General features: G+C 42.7%; 2 protein-coding genes across 2 annotated transcripts in view; one reads left to right on the plus strand and one right to left on the minus strand.

Annotated features, from left to right (window-relative positions):
- The window catches only part of LOC121545427 (protein Spindly), a 45,161-nt gene that overhangs the window by 8,156 nt on the left and 15,783 nt on the right, over positions 1–21,222 (plus strand). The gene's annotated exons all lie outside the window — the stretch shown is intronic.
- Positions 432–2,194, minus strand: LOC121544844 (heterogeneous nuclear ribonucleoprotein A0-like). The gene has a single exon (XM_045208294.1). It carries the CDS (start codon positions 2,111–2,113, stop codon positions 1,181–1,183), a length of 933 nt encoding a protein of 310 aa, XP_045064229.1. The 5' UTR covers positions 2,114–2,194; the 3' UTR covers positions 432–1,180.

Below are 21,222 nucleotides of genomic sequence, written 5' to 3' on the forward strand. Positions count from 1 at the left end.
GTAAAGACAGGTTGATTTACATACCTAGTTTGCTGGATGTGATCCTAAAGAGATATTTCAGAATCCTATGACAATCGACCCCAGGTATTGCACAGGGACCCTGTATAAAGTCAAACTGACACTGCTATTTTGGCGTACTTGGATAAGTATGAACACCTAAATGTAGGAATCAAAGATAAAATGAGCCCGCAGGTCCACAATATTCAAAAGCCAGTAAACCTTATGGAACAATTTGTTATTGCCAACCAACAATGCCCCCATGCATTGGCCATGGGCAAACTGCAATCCCTTCTTCACCCACCTTAGTTAGGCAGTGTAATGGAAGAAATACCATGAAGCTAATATTAAGAGTCAAATAAGTCACATAATATAACCAATATCAGAAGTGGACTTAATGCATCCTGGTAAAATGAGTAAAATAACTAGCTAAGTTTGTTTAACTTTTTATTTAAAATGAACATACATATGCATACCAATGCTTAACAATTGTAGTTTGATCTTCAGACAGATTATACAATATACATGAGATATTGATGGTAGTAAATGAATGAACATTAAGCTCATAGCTGGACGCTATGTGTGTAGGGAAATTACTGTGACGTACTTCGTTGATTTACAAAACATTTTGGCAAGAAAAATGAAACGTTTAAACTGGATCCGGCCCACCAAATACGCGTAACCTACAACCTATAGGCTAGTGGACAAATTATACATTTACATAGTCATAGCTAATAAATCAAATTCTATAGCACATGCGTCCTATCCCCTGTAGACTAGATCCAAGGGGAATTCCTTATTACTTGCTAAAGTGTAGATAAGAGAACGTATAGTATATCAAACAAAACAAGACTAAACTCAAAACGAAAGTACGCATAAGTAAAATAAAACTCAGGCCAACTAACGACAGCCAGCTACACGCCCTCATCTTGGAACATAAATGATAAATGTAAATTTTGCATTCGAACGTGTCCTATAGCAAGAGCTGGTCGTGCAAATCAGGTTCTGGGAAGTGATCTTCCTACCTGTTTGGTTTTGAGGTCTTCTTAAATGATTAGGTTTCACAGTGTCCGCATTTTGCCAGATGCCCGATGACTGAATTTGAGTTCGGTTTGAAGATCAGACGGGTTTGATGGTGTTGAAGAGGAGATTAATTTTCAAATAGTCTATCGTAACAACTGGTTTAGTAGCCGCCATACGCCCCTCTATTGTAGCCACCCGCACCGCCTCGGGGGGCGTATGGAGCAGGGCTCCTACCGGCGTAGTTGGTGCCGCCTTTCATGGGACCATAACCGGAGGACTGCTGGCTGTACCCACTGCCAAAGTCACTGTAGCCATTGCCGCCACCATAACCTCCCATCTGGTCGCCGTAGCCACCTCCGTAGCTTGCGCCTCCCCCATAACCCCCGCCATAGCCTCCACTTCCGTAGCTACCGCCATAGCCACCAGCACTGGCACCATAGCCCCCACCGAAACCACCCCCGTAGCTGTCGTAACCACCTCTCCCGCCTCCGAAGCCATTTTGTCCTCCTCTCATGCCTCTTCCGCCCCTACCACCACCACGGCCTGTAGCTTGCATCTCCTGCTTGGTGAGGGCTTTCTTCACCTCCACCTTGTGCCCATTGATGTTGTGGAACTTTAGTACCACTGCCTTATCAGCCGAATCGTTATCTGTGAAGTGAACAAAGCCGAATCCTCTTTTCTTTCCGGTTTCCTTCTCTGCGATAACTTCGGCCTTCTCGATCTCGCCGAACTGGGAAAAATACTCATTCAGATGTTCATCTTCGATGTCGTCTTTCAGTCCCCCGATGAATATTTTCTTAACCTTGGCAAGTGCCTCGGGTTTACCGGCATCTTCACGAGCGACCGCTCTCTTCAACTCCACGTTGGTGCCATCAACGACATGTGGCCTTGCCGCCATTGCTGCATCTGCCTCCTCAGCGTTCGAGTAGGTTACAAAGCCGAAACAGCGGGACCTCTGTAGTTGCTTATTCACAACCACAACGCAGTCAGTCAGTTGACCGTACTGCTCAAAATGCTTGCGGAGTCCATCATCGTCGGTATCTACGTTCAATCCACCGACAAAAAGTTTGCAAAGTTGAGAGGAGTTGTCCATTTTTCGACAGGAACGACCGCGTTGTTCAACGAAACTTTGGGTAAAAAATAAGCAATGCTTAGAGGTGGAGTCGAGAAATGGCATCCAGGCCGTATTTATACCTAAGTTATAGTGACGTCAGACTACAGCAACACCGTTACGCCCCCTTGCATTGGTTTGTTCAGGAGGGTCAGTATGTAGCAAAACGCTGCGCAGAGGTGTGTGATTTATAGATCACCTCAACCTCCAAAGTACTCGTTCCAAAGTAATTCATATGCATGACAGATTAGCGAATTTGAGCAGCCCCTAGTACCCAGTTGACCCTCGTGAATAAACGGATGATCTTTTGTTCTTGTGTGGGTTGGAAAGTAATTTTGAAAATAGAGTGTATTTTTATGTTGTGGTTAGTACCTTTTTTAAAAAATGTGTGACGAACTTCACTTTATTGTGATTTTGCGAATTTCTACACCCCATTCACTTCAAATAGGCCATTCCCCTCCATGTTTCTATCCCTTCAAATTGCCTGTATTAATTGCATCATAAAATGACACCCCAAGCCAGCTTCCAACAAGCTGTATAGAGGTGTTGGTTGTTTAGCAACAAAACTAATGCGTGCGCAACTATGGGGCAAAACAGACAGGGTTGGCTTACATTGTTGACATTGTGAACTATATTTTGTCTCCAATGTTAAATAATGAGCACTTGTTGTCTCTCAAATACATCAATAATGTTGTTGGTTAGCTAGCTAGTGGTTTTTGCCATATTAGCATATCATGGTATCAACAACAAGATAAAACTAGCTGAAACGAGACACCTACGATTAGTGAAGTTGTCAGTAGAAGGGTTGACTGACAACGCAAAATGATGCGCCTTGTTTTATCTTGTTCTTACCATTTCTTGTTTTGAGGTGTTTTGACTGATGTCATGTCAATGCTAATATGGCAAAAAAAAATCGCTAGCTAGCTAACAACAACTGTAATTATGTATTTCAAAGTCAGGAAGTGCTCATTGTGCAAATGTATTTTTGTTTTCAATAAACATTGGTAGACTAAATATAGCTTACATGTTTTCAACAACCTAAGCCAAGCCCATCTGTTTTGCCCCATAGTTGCGCACGTGTCGGTTTTGTTGCTAAACAACCAACCCACCTATGGTGAAAGCAAAACTATTGAGTGCCTTCATTTCCACTTAAAGACTTGAACATTTAGATAAATAAAAAGTATAACAGACATTTAGGCCTCTGCTTTTTTCTGAAGTTAGTGAAAAACAATAGCCTTTAAAGGCCCAATCTACAATTGCTACATCCATTTTTGGACTTATAAATTAATGATAGGTACCATTGATTATTTTAGAATATAACTTATAAATGCCTCATAAGCTTAGTTCAACTGTCGCAGCCCCATCAGAACCCAAAATATAAGCTTGTTTTACTCCCATGTTTGTAAACAAAGTAAATGTCTACAAACACTGTATAGCCTCAAAGCATGGAAAACGATTTGTGATTGTTTCAACTACAGATTGCCATTTTAACCTTTACATAATCTAAACTGCAATTGGGATAAATAATAATAACAGGCAAAGGCTACAAACTGTTTTATTTTCCTGGTGCACTATGGAGCTAGTTCATAAAACAAAAGTAATATAATTAAATAACTTATATCATTTAAATAATCTAAAACTGCAACGATGCTGTTCCTGATGTAAATTGTTAAGACTGATTGGATGTATTTGCACAACAACAGAGGTATCAGGTCAGCGCCTCAGACAATGGCACCCTATGCTGCTGCTCATTTGTGTTTGAATGGGGGAGGACCCCACTCTCTGGAGATGTGAAAATGTAATTGCCCTGGTATCGAGACTTGTGGTGCCACCAGTGTTCAAACTATTATTTTCACTGATCACATGTAAGCAGCCTTCATCATGTGCATTGTCGTCTTCAGGTTTATTGGCTAGAATGTGTATCTCTCTGAATGTCCCTGCTGGTCCCTCACCGAAAAAACAGGCTTCTGGCAAACAGTTGTGGCAAGTCTGGCCGATTTGTCCAATTCATGTACAAATTAGTTTTGTGGCATAATATTTGCAGCAACTTGTGAACTTCTGGCAAACAATTCTGCGAAACTTGTGGCAAACATTTTACTGTTTGCTGCAAATTTCCTGCAGACTCATTTCCTGCAGACAGGTTTTTGTTAACTTTGTGTATTAACTTGCTTCTCACAAAGAAAACTAAACTAAATGTACTAAGTAAACTAAACAACATTTATTCAATCTATTAACAGATAAAAATAAATCCAATACAATTTGAAATTGAAAAGAGCAAAGACTGAATAATTCCCAGCTACATTTTTTATTTCATATTTTTAAACTGAACAAAAATATAAACACAACATATAAAGTGTTGGTCCTATGTTTCATGAGCTGAAATAAAAGATCCCAGATATTTCTCTCAAATGTTGTGAACAAATGTGTTTACATCCCTGTTAGTGAGCATTTCTCCTTTGCCAAGATAATCCATCCACCTGACAGGTGTGGAATATCAAGAAGCTGATTAAATAGCATGTTCATTACACAGGTGCACCTTGTGCTGGGGACAATAAAAGGCCACTCTAAAATGTGCAGTTTTGACACACAACACAATGCTACAGATGTCTCAAGTTTTGAGGGAGCGTGCAATTGGCATGCTGACTGCAGGAATGTCCACCAGAGCTGCTGCCAGATAATTTAATGTTAATTTCTCTACCATAAGCCGCCTCCAATGTCGTTTCAGAGAATTTGGCAGTACGTCCAACCGGCCTCACAACCGCAGACCATGTGTATGGCGTCTCGTGGGCAAGCGGATTGCTGATGTCAACATTGTGAACAGAGTGCCCCATGGTGGTGGTGGGGTTATGGTATGGGCAGGCATAAGCTACGGACAATGAACATTTGAATGCACAGAGATACCGTAATGAGATCCTGAGGCCCATTGTTGTGCCATTCATCCGCCACCATCACCTCATGTTTCAGCATGATAATGCACAGCCCCATGTTGCAAGGATCTGTACACAATTCCTGGAAGCTGAAAATGTCCCAGTTCTTACATGGCATGCATACTCACCAGACCTGTCACCCATTGAGCATGTTTGGGATGCTCTGGGTCGACATGTACGACAGCGTGTTTCAGTTCCCGCAAATATCCAGCAACTTCGCACAGCCATTGAAGAGGAGTGGGACAACATTCCACAGGCCACAATCAACAGCCTGATCAACTCTATGCGAAGGAGATGTGTCGCACTGCATGAGGCAAATGGTGGTCACACCAGATACTGACTGGTTTTCTGATACACGCGCCTACCTTTTTTTAAAGGTATCTGTGACCAACAGATTCATATCTGTATTTCCAGTCATGTGAAATCCATAGATTGGGGCCTAATTAATTTATTTGAATTGACCTATTTTGCTTTTATGAACTGTAACTCAGTCAAATCTTTGAAATTGTTGTATGTTGAGTTTTAGTTCAGTGTAGCTACAACATTTACAGTGTCTTCAGAAAGTCTTCACACCCCTTGTCATTTTCCACATTTTGTTGTGTCACTGGCCTACACACAATACCCCATAATATCAAAGAGGAATTATGTTTCTAAACATTTTTACAAATTAATTAAAAAGAAAAAGCTGAAATGTCTTGGGTCAATAAGTATTCAACCCCTTTGTTATGGCAAGCCTAAATAAGTTCAGGAGTAAAAATTTGCTTATAAGGGAATTTTCTGTACCTTCCTGACAGTGTTTGTTTTCATCATGTCTGAGGCATTTCTAGGACAGTGAGATGTGTTTTACACATAATTGCCCAGGCGGAAGTTTCATGGACTCATTCTGTGTGCAATAATAGTGTTTAACATGATTTTTGCATGACTATCTCTGGACCCCACACATACAATTATCTGTAAGCACCCTCAGTTGAGCAGTGGAAGTCAGCGTTCATGCGCCCAGCCCACCTCAAGGAGTCGCTAGAGCACGATGGGACAAGGACATGCCGGCCAAACCCTCCCCTAACCCGGACAATTGTGCACCGCCTCATGGGTCTCCCGGTTGCGGCCGACAGCGACACAGCCTGGGATCGAACCCGGGTCTGTAGTGTCACCTCAAGCACTGCGATGCAGTGCCTTAGAACGCTGCGCCACTCTGGAGGGATTTTGAAGCTATTTAACCATAAACTTCATTGTTTAAAACCTGGAGGTGTTTTGTCATTTTATGAGACTTTCAAAGTAGTCTATCCAAAATCCGACCATAGAAATGTTTCCATTGAAACCAGCATTTATCATGTTCTATTGTTCAAATCAACTTTCTTTCAAAGGCACAATCCTAGTCATATTAGCAACCCATTGTTGCTAGTTGTTGCATCTTTAGACCTCCCATCTTTCTAAATGTCTAACAGATATTTTCATCTCTGTCACATGAAACTCCTGGCATGTGCGGTGGTCTTTTGAGAACAGTGTTTTCCTCATTAATTGCATTTAGGAATATTTGTGCGTATTGCCCTACTGCCGTGTGCGCATTGCTGTGCTTATAATGTGAATAAATAATAGTTTATCAACATTTTAAGTTAAACATTCTGATCTGTTGCATCAGCCTGAGCTTTAGTGGATTGCATGAACTTGGAAGGTTGGACATGGTTTCAGTTTGAGGTGACAGACTGAATATTCAGATACATTTCCACCACAACAGGGGATGTATCACTGGACATGTTTCACAAAGGTTAGGTCACACCCAGAGATGCATGTGAAAGTGTCTGGTGATCAAACCATTAGCACCAAATCAATACATTGTTTAGCATGTCTGGTTGTCTCAATGACTGTATGTTGGTTACAACAACAATCCTAACTCCTAGAATAAAAATACAATATGTTTAAAAAGACAGTGTTCCATGTAAGTATTGTAATAGTATTCATATTTGAACAAGTCAAACAATTCCATTTCGCCAGCAATGCGTTGTCAAGAAAATTACACATTGACACACCTTGGAGAACAGAATCTATTGATCCTTGTAGAATGGATAAGGTATTGGACCTGTACAACAGAGTGTGGGAGGAGGGGAAGCTACCGGGCAGCTGGAAGGAGGCAATAGTGGTGCCAATCCGGAAGCCAGGGATTCACCCAACAAGGCCAACAACCTATCAGCCAAAAGCCTGGGGCTAGTATCATCACATCAGAGTGGGTTCAGGAAGGGGAGGGGAACTATGGACTCAGTGCTCTGTGTAGAAGCAGAGGTCAGGAAGGCCAAAGTGAACAAGGAGACGGTTGTGGCTGTCTTTTTTTGATGTGGAGAAGGCGTATGATATGATGTGGAAGGAGGGGTTGCTAATCAAGCTTGATCTTTTGGGGGTAGGAGGTAGAATGTTCAACTGAATAAAGGAATTCCTGTTTGGAAGGTCTATCCAGGTGAGGGGGGGCGGCAGGTAGCTTAGTGGTAAAGAGCGTTGTGCCAGTTACCGAAAGGTCGCTGGTTCTAATCCCTGAGCCGACTAGGTGAAAAATCTGTCGGTGTGCCCTTGAGCAAGGCACTTAACCCTAATTGCTCCTGTAAGTCGCAAAAATGAAATCTCTATCAGGCAGCAACTTGGTGGATTACGGTACTTTGCAGGGGAGCGTGATTAGTCCTCTTTTGTTCTGAATAATGATCAATGATGTGTACTCTCAGGTATGGCTGGATATTGGGAGGTCTTTATTTGCAGATGATGGGGCCTTATAGAAGAGGGGAAGAAATGTACCATACACAGTCAGGAAGGTACAGGAAGTAATTGATGAGGTGGAGCGGAGGTCATTAAAGTGGGGATTCAAGTTCTCTGTAGAGAAAACATAGACAGTGTTCTTTACCAGGAGCAAGGTGGAAGGTGAGATACGCCTGAGGTTGAATAGGATACATTTGGAGAGGGTGTGGTCCTTCAGGTTCCTTGGGTTGTACTTTGATACTAAGCTGGGCAGAACACATTGAGAGAGTGGTGGGAAAATGTAAAAAAAGTTATAAATGTGATGTGCTGTTTGACAGGGAGCTTGGCATTCCTCACGGAGGACCATGTATGTTACTTTGATCCGATCTGTAATAGACTATGGAAGTATAGTGTATGGTTAGGCAGCCAGGACATCACTGGATAGGCTTGATGTCACACAGACGCAAGGACTCCAAATATGTATTAATAGACTATGGAAGTATAGTGTATGGTTAGGCAGCCAGGACATCACTGGATAGGCTTGATGTCACACAGACGCAAGGACTCAGAATATGTATTAATAGACTATGGAAATACAGTGTATGGTTAGGCAGCCAGGACATCACTGGATAGGCTTGATGTCACACAGACGCAAGGACTCCGAATATGTATTAATAGACTATGGAAATACAGTGTATGGTTAGGCAGCCAGGACATCACTGGATAGGCTTGATGTCACACAGACGCAAGGACTCAGAATATGTATTAATAGACTATGGAAATACAGTGTATGGTTAGGCAGCTAGGACATCACTGGATAGGCTTGATGTCACACAGACGCAAGGACTCCGAATATGTATTGGGGCCTTTCGGAACTCTCCAGTGTCAGCTCTACAGGTGGAGATGGAGGAGATGCCATTACATATTGGAAGACAACAGCTGGCGATTAACTGTTGGGTTAACTTACAGGGACATGGCATATCCCTGTGAGGCCACCATGGCTACTCCCACCTCCAGTAGTTGATCTACAAGTGTTGGAGAGATTACGGAAAGACAGGGTGGAGGTTGATCCAACAAAGTTATTTAAAAGACGACTGGATACTGTATATCATGATTTTATGCCCATATACATGTATACAGTGCATTCGGAAAGTATTCAGAGCCCTTTACTTTTTCGACATTTTGGTACGTTACAGCCTTATTCTATCAAGAATGGTCCACCACCCAAAGGACATCCAGACTACTTGACACAACTGTGGGAAGCATTGGAGTCACCATGGGCCAGCATCCCTGTGGAACACTTTCGACACCTTGTATTTATTTTAAATCCTCAGCAATCTACACACAATACCCCATAATGACAAAGCGAAAATAGGTTTTAATACATTTTTGCAAATTTATTACAAATAAAAAACAGAAATATCTTATTTATATAAGTATTCAGACCCTTTGCTATGACCCTTTGCTATGAGACTCGAAATTGAGCTCAGGTGCATCCTGTTTCCATTGATCATCCTTGAGATGTTTCTACAACTTGATTGGAGTTCACCTTTGGTAAATTCAATTGAATGGACATAATTTGGAAAGGCACACACCTGTCTATATAAGGTCCAACAGTTGACAGTGCATGTCAGAACAAAGCCATGAGGTCGAAGGTATTGTCCGTAGAGCGCCGAGACAGGATTGTGTCGAGGCACATATTTGGGGAAGGGTACCAACACATTTATGCAGCATTGAAGGTCCCCAAGAACACAGTGGTTTGGAACCACCAAGACTCTTCCTAGAGCTGGCCTCCCGGCCAAACTGAGCAATCGGGGGAAAAAGGCCTTGGTCAGGGAGGTGACCAAGAACCCGATGGTCACTCTGACAGAGCTCTAGAGTTGCTCTGTGGAGATGGGAGAACCTTCCAGAAGGACAACCATCTCTGCAGCACTCCACCAATCAGGCCTTTATGGTAGAGTGGCAGACGGAGGCCACTCCTCAGTAAAAGGCACATGACAGCCCACTTGGAAAGGCACATGACAGCCCGCTTGGAGTTTGCCAAAAGGCACCTAAAGACTCTCAGACCATGAGAAACAAGATTCTCTGGTCTGATGAAACCAAGATTCAATACTTTGGCCTAAATGCCAAGTGTCACGTCTGGAGGAAACCTGGCACCATCCCTACGGTGAAGCATAATGGTGGCAGCATCATGCTGTGGGGGTGTTTTTCAGCGGCAGGGACTGGGAGACTAGTTAGGATCAAGGCAAAGATGAACGGAGCAAAGTACAGAGAGATCCTTGATGAAAACCTGCTCCAGAGCGCTCAGGACCTCAGACTGGGGCAGAGGTTCACCTTCCAACAGGACAACGACCCTTGAGTGGCCCAGCCAGAGCCCAGACTTGAACCTGATCGAACATCTCTGGAGAGACCTGAAAATAGCTGTGTAGCAACAGTCCCCATCCAACCTGACAGAGCTTGAGAGGATCTGCAGAGAAGAATGTGTGAAACTCCCCAAATACAGGTGTGCCAAGCTTGTAGCATCATACCCAAGAAGACTTGAGGCAGTAATCGCTGCCAAAGGTGCTTCAACAAAGTACTGAGTAAAGGGTCTGAATACTTATGTAAATGTGATAGTTCTGTTTTTTTGGGATAAATTAGCAAACATTTCTACAAAACTGTTTTTGCTTCGTGATTATGTGGTATTGTGTTTAGATTGATGAGGGAAAAAACTATTTAATCAATTTTAGAATAAGGCTGTAACCAAACAAAATGTAGAAAAAGTCAAGGGGTCTGAATACTTTCCGAATGCACTACTTTCCGAAGGCACTGTACAGATGTATCAAAAGACCTATAGACAGATCGAACTGGATCGAACGCATTACAGACCACTTGGCTGATACAGTTGAAGTCGGAGGTTTACATATACTTAGGATGGAGTCTTTAAAACTCATTTTCCAACCCCTCCACAAATTTCTTGTTAACAAACTATAGTTTTGGAAAGTCGGTTAGGACATCTACTTTGTGCATGACACAAGTAATTTTTCCAACAATTGTTTACAGACATGCACTGTCAACTGTGGGACCTTATATAGAAAGGTGTGTGCCTTTCCAATCAAAACAGTTTTTGCTTTGTCATTATGGGGTATTGGGTGTAGATTGATGAGGGGGGGGGACAGACAATTTAATTCATTTTAGAATAAGGCTTTAACGTAACAAAATGTGGAAAAAGTTAAGGGGAAGGAGAGGGGAAGCAACGCGCCGAGGTCTAGGCCAGACCAGGGGCGCAACAGGGAGGCGAAGAGTGAGAGGTCGTCACGCCCTGAGCCGGATCCACCTCCGAGGCGGAATGCCCACCCGGCCCCTACCCTGTTATGTTTATGTTGTGCGGTCGGAGTCCGCACCTTTGGGGGGGGGGGGTACTGTCACGCCCTGACTCAGGGGACGCTTATATGTTGAGTCAGGGTGTGTATATTCCTTGTTGTGTTTGGTTTATGTTGTAGGATCTAGTATTCTAGATCTATGTTGGCCGGTGTGGTTCCCAATCAGAGGCAGCTGTCGCTCGTTGTCTCTGATTGGGGACCATACTTAGGCAGCCTATTGGCACTAGTGGGTTGTGGGATCTTGTTCCGTGTGAGGTTTGTTGTGTGTTGCCTTTGGACGTCACGTTTCGTTGGTTTATTGTTTTGTCATTGTTTATTAAGTTTAAATAAACATGGATGCATATCACGCTGCGCCTTGGTCTGACCCGTCTATGAACGAACGTGACACTCTTGCTTTTTCTTTAAAGTTTTATGGCAGACTACACCTATTGGTGTATTGCTGCCACCTATTGTACAGGGTATTGAAACAAAACAAAAATAATATATTCCATTGCGGGAAGGGGGATAATACCAAATACAAAAATAAATCAAAAAACCATCCCACTCCTTCAGTCACATTCATTTCACATCCCTACACAGGCTCAGGTGCCTATGAGGACAGAGCATTCATCGACATGATTCCTTGTAATGCTTCTGCAGAAAAGTTCCTGAGTCCCAAAAAATGCTCAGCCGCACTCACAGTGATGCCTATTTTCTCAGATTTCCTCTCTGTTTGCGCTGTGCAGTTGATAACCAAAGTAATAAACGCTACAATGTCCACCTTCTTAACATGCAACATGTCAGGATCCCTCTGCTGACAAGGAACATCATATTGTATCTCTACTCCTACTACCATTACTTCTTCAACTTCACTCCTTTTTTCCACTCTTCTCAGTGCCTCCGGATAGGAGACATTCTGGACAGCCCTTATTCTTGCCACCTCCATCTCCTTCACCCAAACAAGACACACTTCAGAAATTCTGGTACATGTTCACCACCACAATTGCAGCATTTAGGCTCAGCTGGCATGTAGTACTCCTCCCATCTACATACACTTGACACATGACCAAATAATTTACATGTATCACAGTGCATGGGTTTGGGCACGAAATCTCTCACAGGGAATGTCAAATAACCCAAATACACATGAGAAGGGAGAGACTCTTCATCAAAAAACAATATAATAGATGGAGTGGGCTTCCCCACACCATCTACCATGCGGGTCAGTCGTTGTGCACCAACCACTTGATCCAATTCTTCACGTATATCCTTTGCATTTACTTCTAGCGCCACCCCAGAGATAACACCCTTAATAGGTGCCTTGTGTAACAATTGCTTAACACTATGGGCTACTGTATGTTTAAGCTTCAAATCTATTGAACCAGTTAGGTTCGCTACTGGAGCAGTAGGGAGAAATGAAAACCGCACAACTGAATAATTTAGGAAAAGAATGCCGGTTTATATTTTGTAAATAAAAATTATTACAAAAAAGAATCACCTTGAGTAAATATTGATATGTGTACAATGAGCTCAATATGAATTCAATACCTCAACAGTATAATAGACTTAGATATCAGCCATATATATAGTTTACTAGGGTGCACCCAACTCTATTTTAATCTGAGGGTATCTCAGCTTTCAATGTTCAAAGTTCAATACAAATACAATAAACATGAATCCACAGAAAAACACAACCCAATTCACAAATACTGACCTATAAACCACTATGAGATGGAATCAAATGTGAGTGACCGTGCATATCAATAAACACTGTAAGATGTTTAAATGTGGTATGTGCTTATGACAGTTCCACTGCAATGTATGGTGCTATGATGTCTTGCAACAAAGACTCCTACCACACTGTGGTATGGAAAAATACATCTTTGCATGCAAATCTTCTTACGGATGTCCTGGGTTCGGGCGGCTCGCCATCCTTGGTGGAACTGAATCCATATTCAAAAAACCTGACCTGTTTTACAAACAGGATCACACAATATATATACTATGAGTACCTTTCATATAAACATTAATATAGCTCTTAGCTTTAATCTCTTACAGGAATAAGAAAATAAAACTTAGTCAAAATGCTTTACACTTTAACTACAGCACCAGGCTCACATGGACTAAACAATAAACTAGCTTGGGCAATGCAAAGGACTTTACACAACTACAGCACCAGGCTCACGTGGACTGAACAATAGACTAGCCTGGGCAAATGGAAAGTACTAGTGCTTACACCTATACAGTGCCTTGCAAAAGTATTCATCCCCCTTGGCATTTTTCCTATTTTGTTGCATTACAACCTGTAATTTAAATTGATTTTTATTTGGATTTCATGTACTGGACATACAACAAAATAGTCCAAATTGGTGAAGTGAAAGGAAAAAAAGAACTTCTAAAAAATAAATAACGGAAAAGTGGTGCGTGCATATGTTTTCACCCCCTTTGCTATGAAGCCCCTAAATAAGATCTGGTGCAACCAATTACCTTCAGAAGTCACTGGGCTACTGAGTGTGCCTGCTTGAGCTTAGTTTAGAGGCAGGGTTGCCAGGTCAAGCAAACATTTCTAGCCCAATGACCACTCAAAACCTGCCCAAAAGGCCTGAAAACTAGCCCAATTTTATTTTCCACAGTAAGAAAGGAGTTAGCATATTTATACAATAAACCCTTTTTCCATAACGTTATCAAGCCAATTAAGAAGGAATAGCATAATAACTTGTAATGACGTTTGAAGCAAAATGTGGGTTTCCTCAAAATAAGAATTATTGCAAGCTATGACATGACGTAATAAAGGAATTTGAATATGTGGCAAGAGAAAAGATCATTCACCCTGATTAAACTCGCCAGATCATTTTCTAATGGATGTCGATTTAACTCGTTTGACTGCTATGATTAAGCAATAAGGCACAAGGGGGTATGGTATTTGGCCAGTATACCACTGCTAAGGGCTGTCCTTAAGCATGACGCAACGCGGAGTGCCTGGATACAACCATTAGCCGTGGTATATTGGCCATATACTACAAACCCCCGGTACCTTATTGCTATTATAAACTGCTTACCAATGTAATGTCGTGACTTGACTGTTAACATTAATCAGAAGACTGTTATTTCTCTAATTAACTAACTATGTTTAATTGTTACCCGATTAAATTAATCATGCAACAATTAACTCATTAGGATTTGGGGCACCACGAGAGCAGTTGTTTAAAGAGTTACCAAACTCCCGAATTAAACTCTAGAAGGTCTATACCTATCACATCTATAAACAGTCAACTTATTAATCATAACCTCATATCATATCATCATTCTGAACAGTAATCTGCAAAAACCCGAGCCTTACAGTACTACACAAATTGGTTTAATTATTTATTTACTAGCTAATTAAAAGGAACACAGGATAACATACACACTCTGCACCGGTTATTGACTGGAGAAAACAGGTCCCTAGCGGACTGACAGCAACATGGTGGCTTGTTAAAGAAGAGAGGGAGAGGGAGAGCGAATGGGACAGAGACACTTAATACGTTGAAAACATTTAGAAACTACTCTCACCTACAATACCCATATACTTGGCACACGAACCAACGCCTGCTTTGAGTAAGAAATCATGAATGTATTTACATGAAATGCAGCCTTGGAAAGGGGTTGGGCCTTTTCACGGCATGCTTGTAAGGCTCTTCTTGTCCAAAATGGTTCACAATGTCCTTCTTCGTAGTTGTCTGGTCTCCAATGACTTGTCAGATAGTCCTGAACAGAACTACAGAATTAATTTTCTTTCCTGTCGCTCTGGAAGTTGCTTCTTGGAAGATAGGCTAGCCAGCCATATTGATGGTTCCCCAGTGGGGTGATGAGAGTAGCGTGATACGATGGTTTGAGCAGAGTAATAGGATGGGCGTACTTAAATTCACTTTCGAAGATACCTTATTTAGGACAGCTAATCAGCCGTGCCAGTGATTGTCCGGGGAAGTGAGTTTATTCTCTCCACCTCGTGTTGAGATTCAAAGTTCCAACCATATTAAATGTGTAACTCCCGCTTTCACGTTTTCTGGTCTAAAGGTTAATTTCTTTACCAAGCCTTTTATACACTCTGGTCGAAAGGGACGGTTCCATCAGGCTGACACACTATCTGACCTCACTCGGGCCGTTATCTCTTTTGGCTCCTAAAATCACATTCCTATCTTAACAAAAATACTTTAATCATTTTTCATATTTAATGCACAACGCATCGGATGAAAACTTTGTACACGTAGTGGATATACAGTGAGGGAAAAAAGTATTTGATCCCCTGCTGATTTTGTACGTTTGCCCACTGACAAAGACATGATCAGTCTATAATTTTAATGGTAGGTTTATTTGAACAGTGAGAGACAGAATAACAAAAAAAAAATCCAGAAAAACGCATGTCAAAAATTGTATAAATTGATTTGCGTTTTAATGAAGGAAATAAGTTGTAACGATCCCGGCAGTCTGAGTCGGGTCCTGTCTGGTGACTAGTTTTCCTGTTCGTAGTCTCCAGTTTCCCGAGGGTTCGGGAACGCTCCGGGGAGCTCTCTTGTTTTCCGCACCTGCATCCCGTCAGCAATCTGCACACCTGGCCCTCATCATCACCCTTTTTAGGTTCTGGCCAAACATCCAGTTCCTGCCGGATCGTTAGCCATGAACAGTAGGTGTTCTGTGTATCAGTTTAGAGTGTTCTAGCGTGAGTTTTGTTATTTTGTACTTTGTTGAGTTTTTGTGTTCTTACCTCCGTTTTTGTTCCACCTGCAGTCACACGTCCGGAACCTTCACCCCACCTCTGCCTGATGGTCGGCGGCTGCCGAGCCATCACTGGACCCAGTACTGCACCCCCAACTACTCAACCACGCCGCCCGCTCTGTCCCTGGATTATTCTGCACCTTTTGTCGTATCTAATAAACCCTCACCTTCGTTCAACTCTCCTTGTCCTGGTCTGCTTTTGGGTTCTGGCTGAGGGAACTGTGACATAAGTATTTGAACCCTCTGCAAAACATGACTTAGTACTTGGTGGCAAAACCCTTGTTGGCAATCACAGAGCTCAGACGTTTCTTGTAGTTGGCCACCAGGTTTGCACACATCTCAGGAGGGATTTTGTCCCACTCCTCTTTGCAGATCTTCTCCAAGTCATTAAGGTTTCGAGGCTGACGTTTGGCAACTCAACCTTCAGCTCCCTCCACAGATTTTCTATGGGATTAAGGTCTGGAGACTGGCTAGGCCACTCCAGGACCTTAATGTGCTTCTTCTTGAGCCACTCCTTTGTTGCCTTGGCCGTGTGTTTTGGGTCATTGTCATGCTGGAATACCCATCCACGACCCATTTTCAATGCCCTGGCTGAGGGAAGGAGGTTCTCACCCAAGATTTGACGGTACATGGCCCCGTCCATCGTCCCTTTGATGCGGTGAAGTTGTCCTGTCCCCTTAGCAGAAAAACACCCCCAAAGCATAATGTTTCCACCTCCATGTTTGACGGTGGGGATGGTGTTCTTGGGGTCATAGGCAGCATTCCTCCTCCTCCAAACACGGCAAGTTGAGTTGATGCCAAAGAGCTCGATTTTGGTCTCATCTGACCACAACACTTTCACCCAGTTCTCCTCTGAATCATTCAGATGTTCATTGGCAAACTTCAGACGGGCATGTATATGTGCTTTCTTCAGCAGGGGGACCTTGCGGGCGCTGCAGGATTTCAGTCCTTCACGGCGTAGTGTGTTACCAATTGTTTTCTTGGTGACTATGGTCCCAGCTGCCTTGAGATCATTGACAAGATCCTCCCGTGTAGTTCTGGGCTGATTCCTCACCATTCTCATGATCATTGCAACTCCACGAGGTGAGATCTTGCATGGAGCCCCAGGCCGAGGGAGATTGACAGTTATTTTGTGTTTCTTCCATTTGCGAATAATCGCACCAACTGTTGTCACCTTCTCACCAAGCTGCATGGCGATGGTCTTGTAGCCCATTCCAGCCTTGTGTAGGGCTACAATCTTGTCCCTGACATCCTTGGAGAGCTCTTTGGTCTTGGCCATGGTGGAGAGTTTGGAATCTGATTGATTGATTGCTTCTGTGGACAGGTGCCTTTTATACAGGTAACAAGCTGAGATTAGGAGCACTCCCTTTAAGAGTGTGCTCCTAATCTCAGCTCATTACCTGTATAAAAGACACCTGGGAGACAGAAATCTTTCTGATTGAGAGGGGGTCAAATACTTATTTCCCTCATTAAAATGCAAATCAATTTATAACATTTTTGACATGCGTTTTTCTGGATATTTTTGTTGTTATTCTGTCTCTCACTGTTCAAATAAACCTACCATTAAAATTATAGACTGATCATTTCTTTGTCAGTGGTCAAACGTACAAAATCAGCAGGGGATCAAATACTTTCTTCCCTGCATTCTGAAAGTTTTCAGACCTGTTGACTTTTTCCACATTTTGTTACGTTACAGCCTTATTATAAAATTTATAAAATTGTTTTTTTCCCCCTCATTAATCTACACACAATACCCCATAATGACAAAAACAGTTTTGTTGAAATGTTTGCAAATGTATAGAAAGAATAATAACTGAAATATCACATTTACATAAGTATTCAGACCCTTTACTCAGTACTTTGTTGAAGCCCCTTTGGCATCGATTACAGCCTTGAGTCTTCTTTGGTATGACGCTTCAAGCTTGGCACACCTGTATTTGTTTCTCCCATTCTTCTCTGCAGATCCTCTCAAGCTCTGTCAGGTTGGATGGGGAGTGTCACTGCACAGCTATTTTCAGGTCTCTCCAGAGATGTTCGATCGGGTTCAAGTCCACTCTCTGGCTGGGCCACTCAATGACATTCAGAGACTTGTTCCAAAGCCACTCTTGCGTTATCTTGGCTGTGTGCTTACGGTTGTTGTCCTGTTGAAAGGTGAACCTTCGCCCCAGTCTGAGGTCCTGAGCCTCTGGAGCAGGTTTTCATCAAGGATCTCTCTGTACTTTGCTCCGTACATCTTTCCCTTGATCCTGACTAGTCTCCCAGTCCCTGCCGCTGAAAAACATCCCCACAGCATGATGCTGCCACCACCATGCTTCACCGTAGGGATGGTGCCAGGTTTCCTCCAGACGTGACGCTTGTCATTCAGGCCAAAGAGTTCAATCTTGGTTTCATCAGACCAGAGAATCATCTTGTTGCTCATGGACTGAGAGTCCTTTAGGTGCCTTTTGGCAAACTCCAAGCGGGCTGTCATGTGCCTTTTACTGAGGAGTGGCTTCCGTCTGGCTACTCTACCATAAAGGCCTGATTGGTGGAGTGCTGCAGAGATGGTTGTCCTTCTGGAAGGTTCTCCCATCTCCACAGAGGAACTCTGGAGCTCTGTCAGAATGACCATCGGGTTCTTGGTCACCTCCCTGACCAAGGCCCTTCTCCCCTGATTGCTCAGTTTGGCCGGGCGGCCAGCTCTAGGAAGAGTCTTGGTGGTTCCAAACTTCTTCCATTTAAGAATGATGGAGGCCACTGTGTTCTTGGGGATATTCAATGCTGGAGACATTTTTTAGTGCCCTTCCCCGGAATCTGTGCCTCAACACAATCCTGTCTCTGAGCTCTACGGACAATTCCTTCGACCTCATGGCTTGGTTTTTGCTCTGACATGCACTGTCAACTGTGGCACCTTATATAGACAGGTGTGTGCCTTTCCAAATCATGTCCAATCAATTGAATTTACCACAGGTGGACTCCAATCAAGTTGTAGAAACATGTCAAGCATTATCAATGGAAACAGGATGCACCTGAGCTTAATTTCGAGTTTCATAGCAAAGGGTCTGAATACTTATGTAAATAAGGTATTTATGTTTTTTATTTTAATAAATTAGCAAAATTTTTGAAAAATATGTTTTCGCTTTGTCATTATGGGGTATTATGTGTAGATTGATGAGAACATATTTTTATTTAATTCATTTTAGGATAAGGCTGTAATGTAACAAAATGTGGAAAAAGGGAAGGGGTCTGAATACTTTCCGAATGCACTGTACTTTCCAAGTTACAGTATTTCCTTTTTTAATGACATCACAAAATAACCAGCAACTGTTTATCTATAGACCTCCTCTGACCATTCCCCACGTTCTTACGTTAGAAATATTGTTCCAGTATTCACTTTTTGAACATGTTAAGAGTTTCTGCGGGAAAAGTCTGTGGAGACAAAGAACATTCCTTTGTAAATTTGGAGTGGGTGAGAGAGTCTTCTTCTTTAATTTACGACAGTGCGTGAGGTGTCAAAACCCCACAGTTCCCTCCTCCCCCCCTGCGGGTGGGAGGGGGTCTGGTTGAAGCTCTCACTGCAAACCTGATCTGACCCATTTGGATCCTCCCAGGACAGTCATGACAGTCCCCCTCTGGTGGGTTCAACCTTGGAAGGATTCTGCAAGTTGCAACCCACCACAAAAAATGACCACGGGATGTCCTGGTTTGTGGATCATCGTAGCAGTCCCCCTCTGGTGGTTTAACCTGGTAGGATTTCTGCAAGCTGCAGACCACCACAAGAATGGCCAGGGGATGACCTGGTTGTGGATCGTCGTTCCGGACCCGTCATCCGGTTGTCCAGGCTGGGGGATCTAGGCGGTAACTTAGGCAGACTTTGACAACGCACAACACTCAGGCAACACATCATTACATTTCTTCCCCAAATGAGCGGTATTGTGGCACTAACTGGTGGTTGTATGGGGAACTTGTTTGTGGCAATATCACTTCCTAAGTGTCAAAGAAAATTAAAAAATTAAAATAATAAAAACACAAACAAAAGATATACAAAATATAGTTACCACACCTTAATAATCTAATTGGACTCTATTCTATATACGTCCACGGTCTTGGCTAAATGACTCTATCTTGGCATTTGGTCTAATGTCATATCTAGGGCAATCCTACTTAGCGGTGTGTTGCTTAGGGCACTATCCTAAGTTGATAACTACATGATAAGGCTACAGGTGTAAGGCACTAGCTTCGGACAGTTTACAGGGATCACCTATGGACCTCTGGGGAGAAACTGGTGATTAATGTAGCTGTGGAGTCAAAGGGGCTTCAGAGTCTATTTCAACTTTACCAAGACTGCTATTTTTCTCGGACCTGTTAGAAATTGCGTAATTCAAATCTGGTATTGGAATAAGAATCAAGAGATCTTCAATCCAAGCTAAATTTATTATATGCAAAATGTATGTATGATAAGTATGAAGGTTCGTATATACGGGTCCACTGAAATACCACGCAGGGCACTCAGAGAACTAATCCATTGTTACAGGTTCTTCTTCAAATACTCTGACAGAGATATTTCCCACTCCCTGCTGGCCAATCAGAGTAGAGACTGAGCGTGGTTTAGACTTACTCAGCCTATCCGTTGGCGCACCGGCTGGTCCCAGACTCTTGGCGCTCCACCTGTTGCCAGGCATCTAGTTGTTTTGCAACTTATCCAGAAAGTCAGCACTTTTTTGCAGTACCCATGTCCTTGGACGGTTCACAGATCACAAAGAAGCAGTGTTCGTATCTGTGAGAAATACAAGTCTTATCTATAAGAAATACAAGTTTTAACTAATCCTAGCCCCTAACGTTCCTCACATGAATCACAGCCTGTTATGTGAAACAATTTATATCAGTACAGTATAAACCTTTGCTTATCATTAATGCATTCCTTCTAAGCTATTCATCACATACAGATCCAATTATGAGAAAATAGAACCCCACAGACCCTTAAGTGATCCTAGTATAAATCCTCCTTAAATGTTCTGTTGTGCATGTGCGTTTATGCTTGCACAAGCACACATGCCAAGGGCAAGAAACCAAGTATCCTGGTAGGCTGCAACCTGGGCAGAGTGAGTCTAACGTCATCAGATAGTTTCCATGTCAATGACCGTGTGTCAGTAGGAATCGGTGCCGACCTCAAGCCATATGCCAAGGGGACCTGTAGTGGTTTTAATACAAGTCAATGTGTCCTACACCATTGTAGTGGCGATAGGTATGAAGAAGTCTATTTCCTAGCTATGTTATCCACGGAGGAGCTAACCTCACGACAGAAGTACTCTATAAGCACTGAACCAGTCGTACGCAGTGTGATCATGGTTCATGACCTCTAATAACTTTC

Source organism: Coregonus clupeaformis, chromosome 3, assembly GCF_020615455.1.
Source record: "Coregonus clupeaformis isolate EN_2021a chromosome 3, ASM2061545v1, whole genome shotgun sequence".
NCBI lineage: Eukaryota > Metazoa > Chordata > Actinopteri > Salmoniformes > Salmonidae > Coregonus > Coregonus clupeaformis.

What these genes read in the sequence shown, in the direction of transcription:
- LOC121544844 (XM_045208294.1), bottom strand. Translation starts at nt 2,113, where the DNA reads ATGGACAACTCCTCTCAACTTTGCAAACTTTTTGTCGGTGGATTGAAC.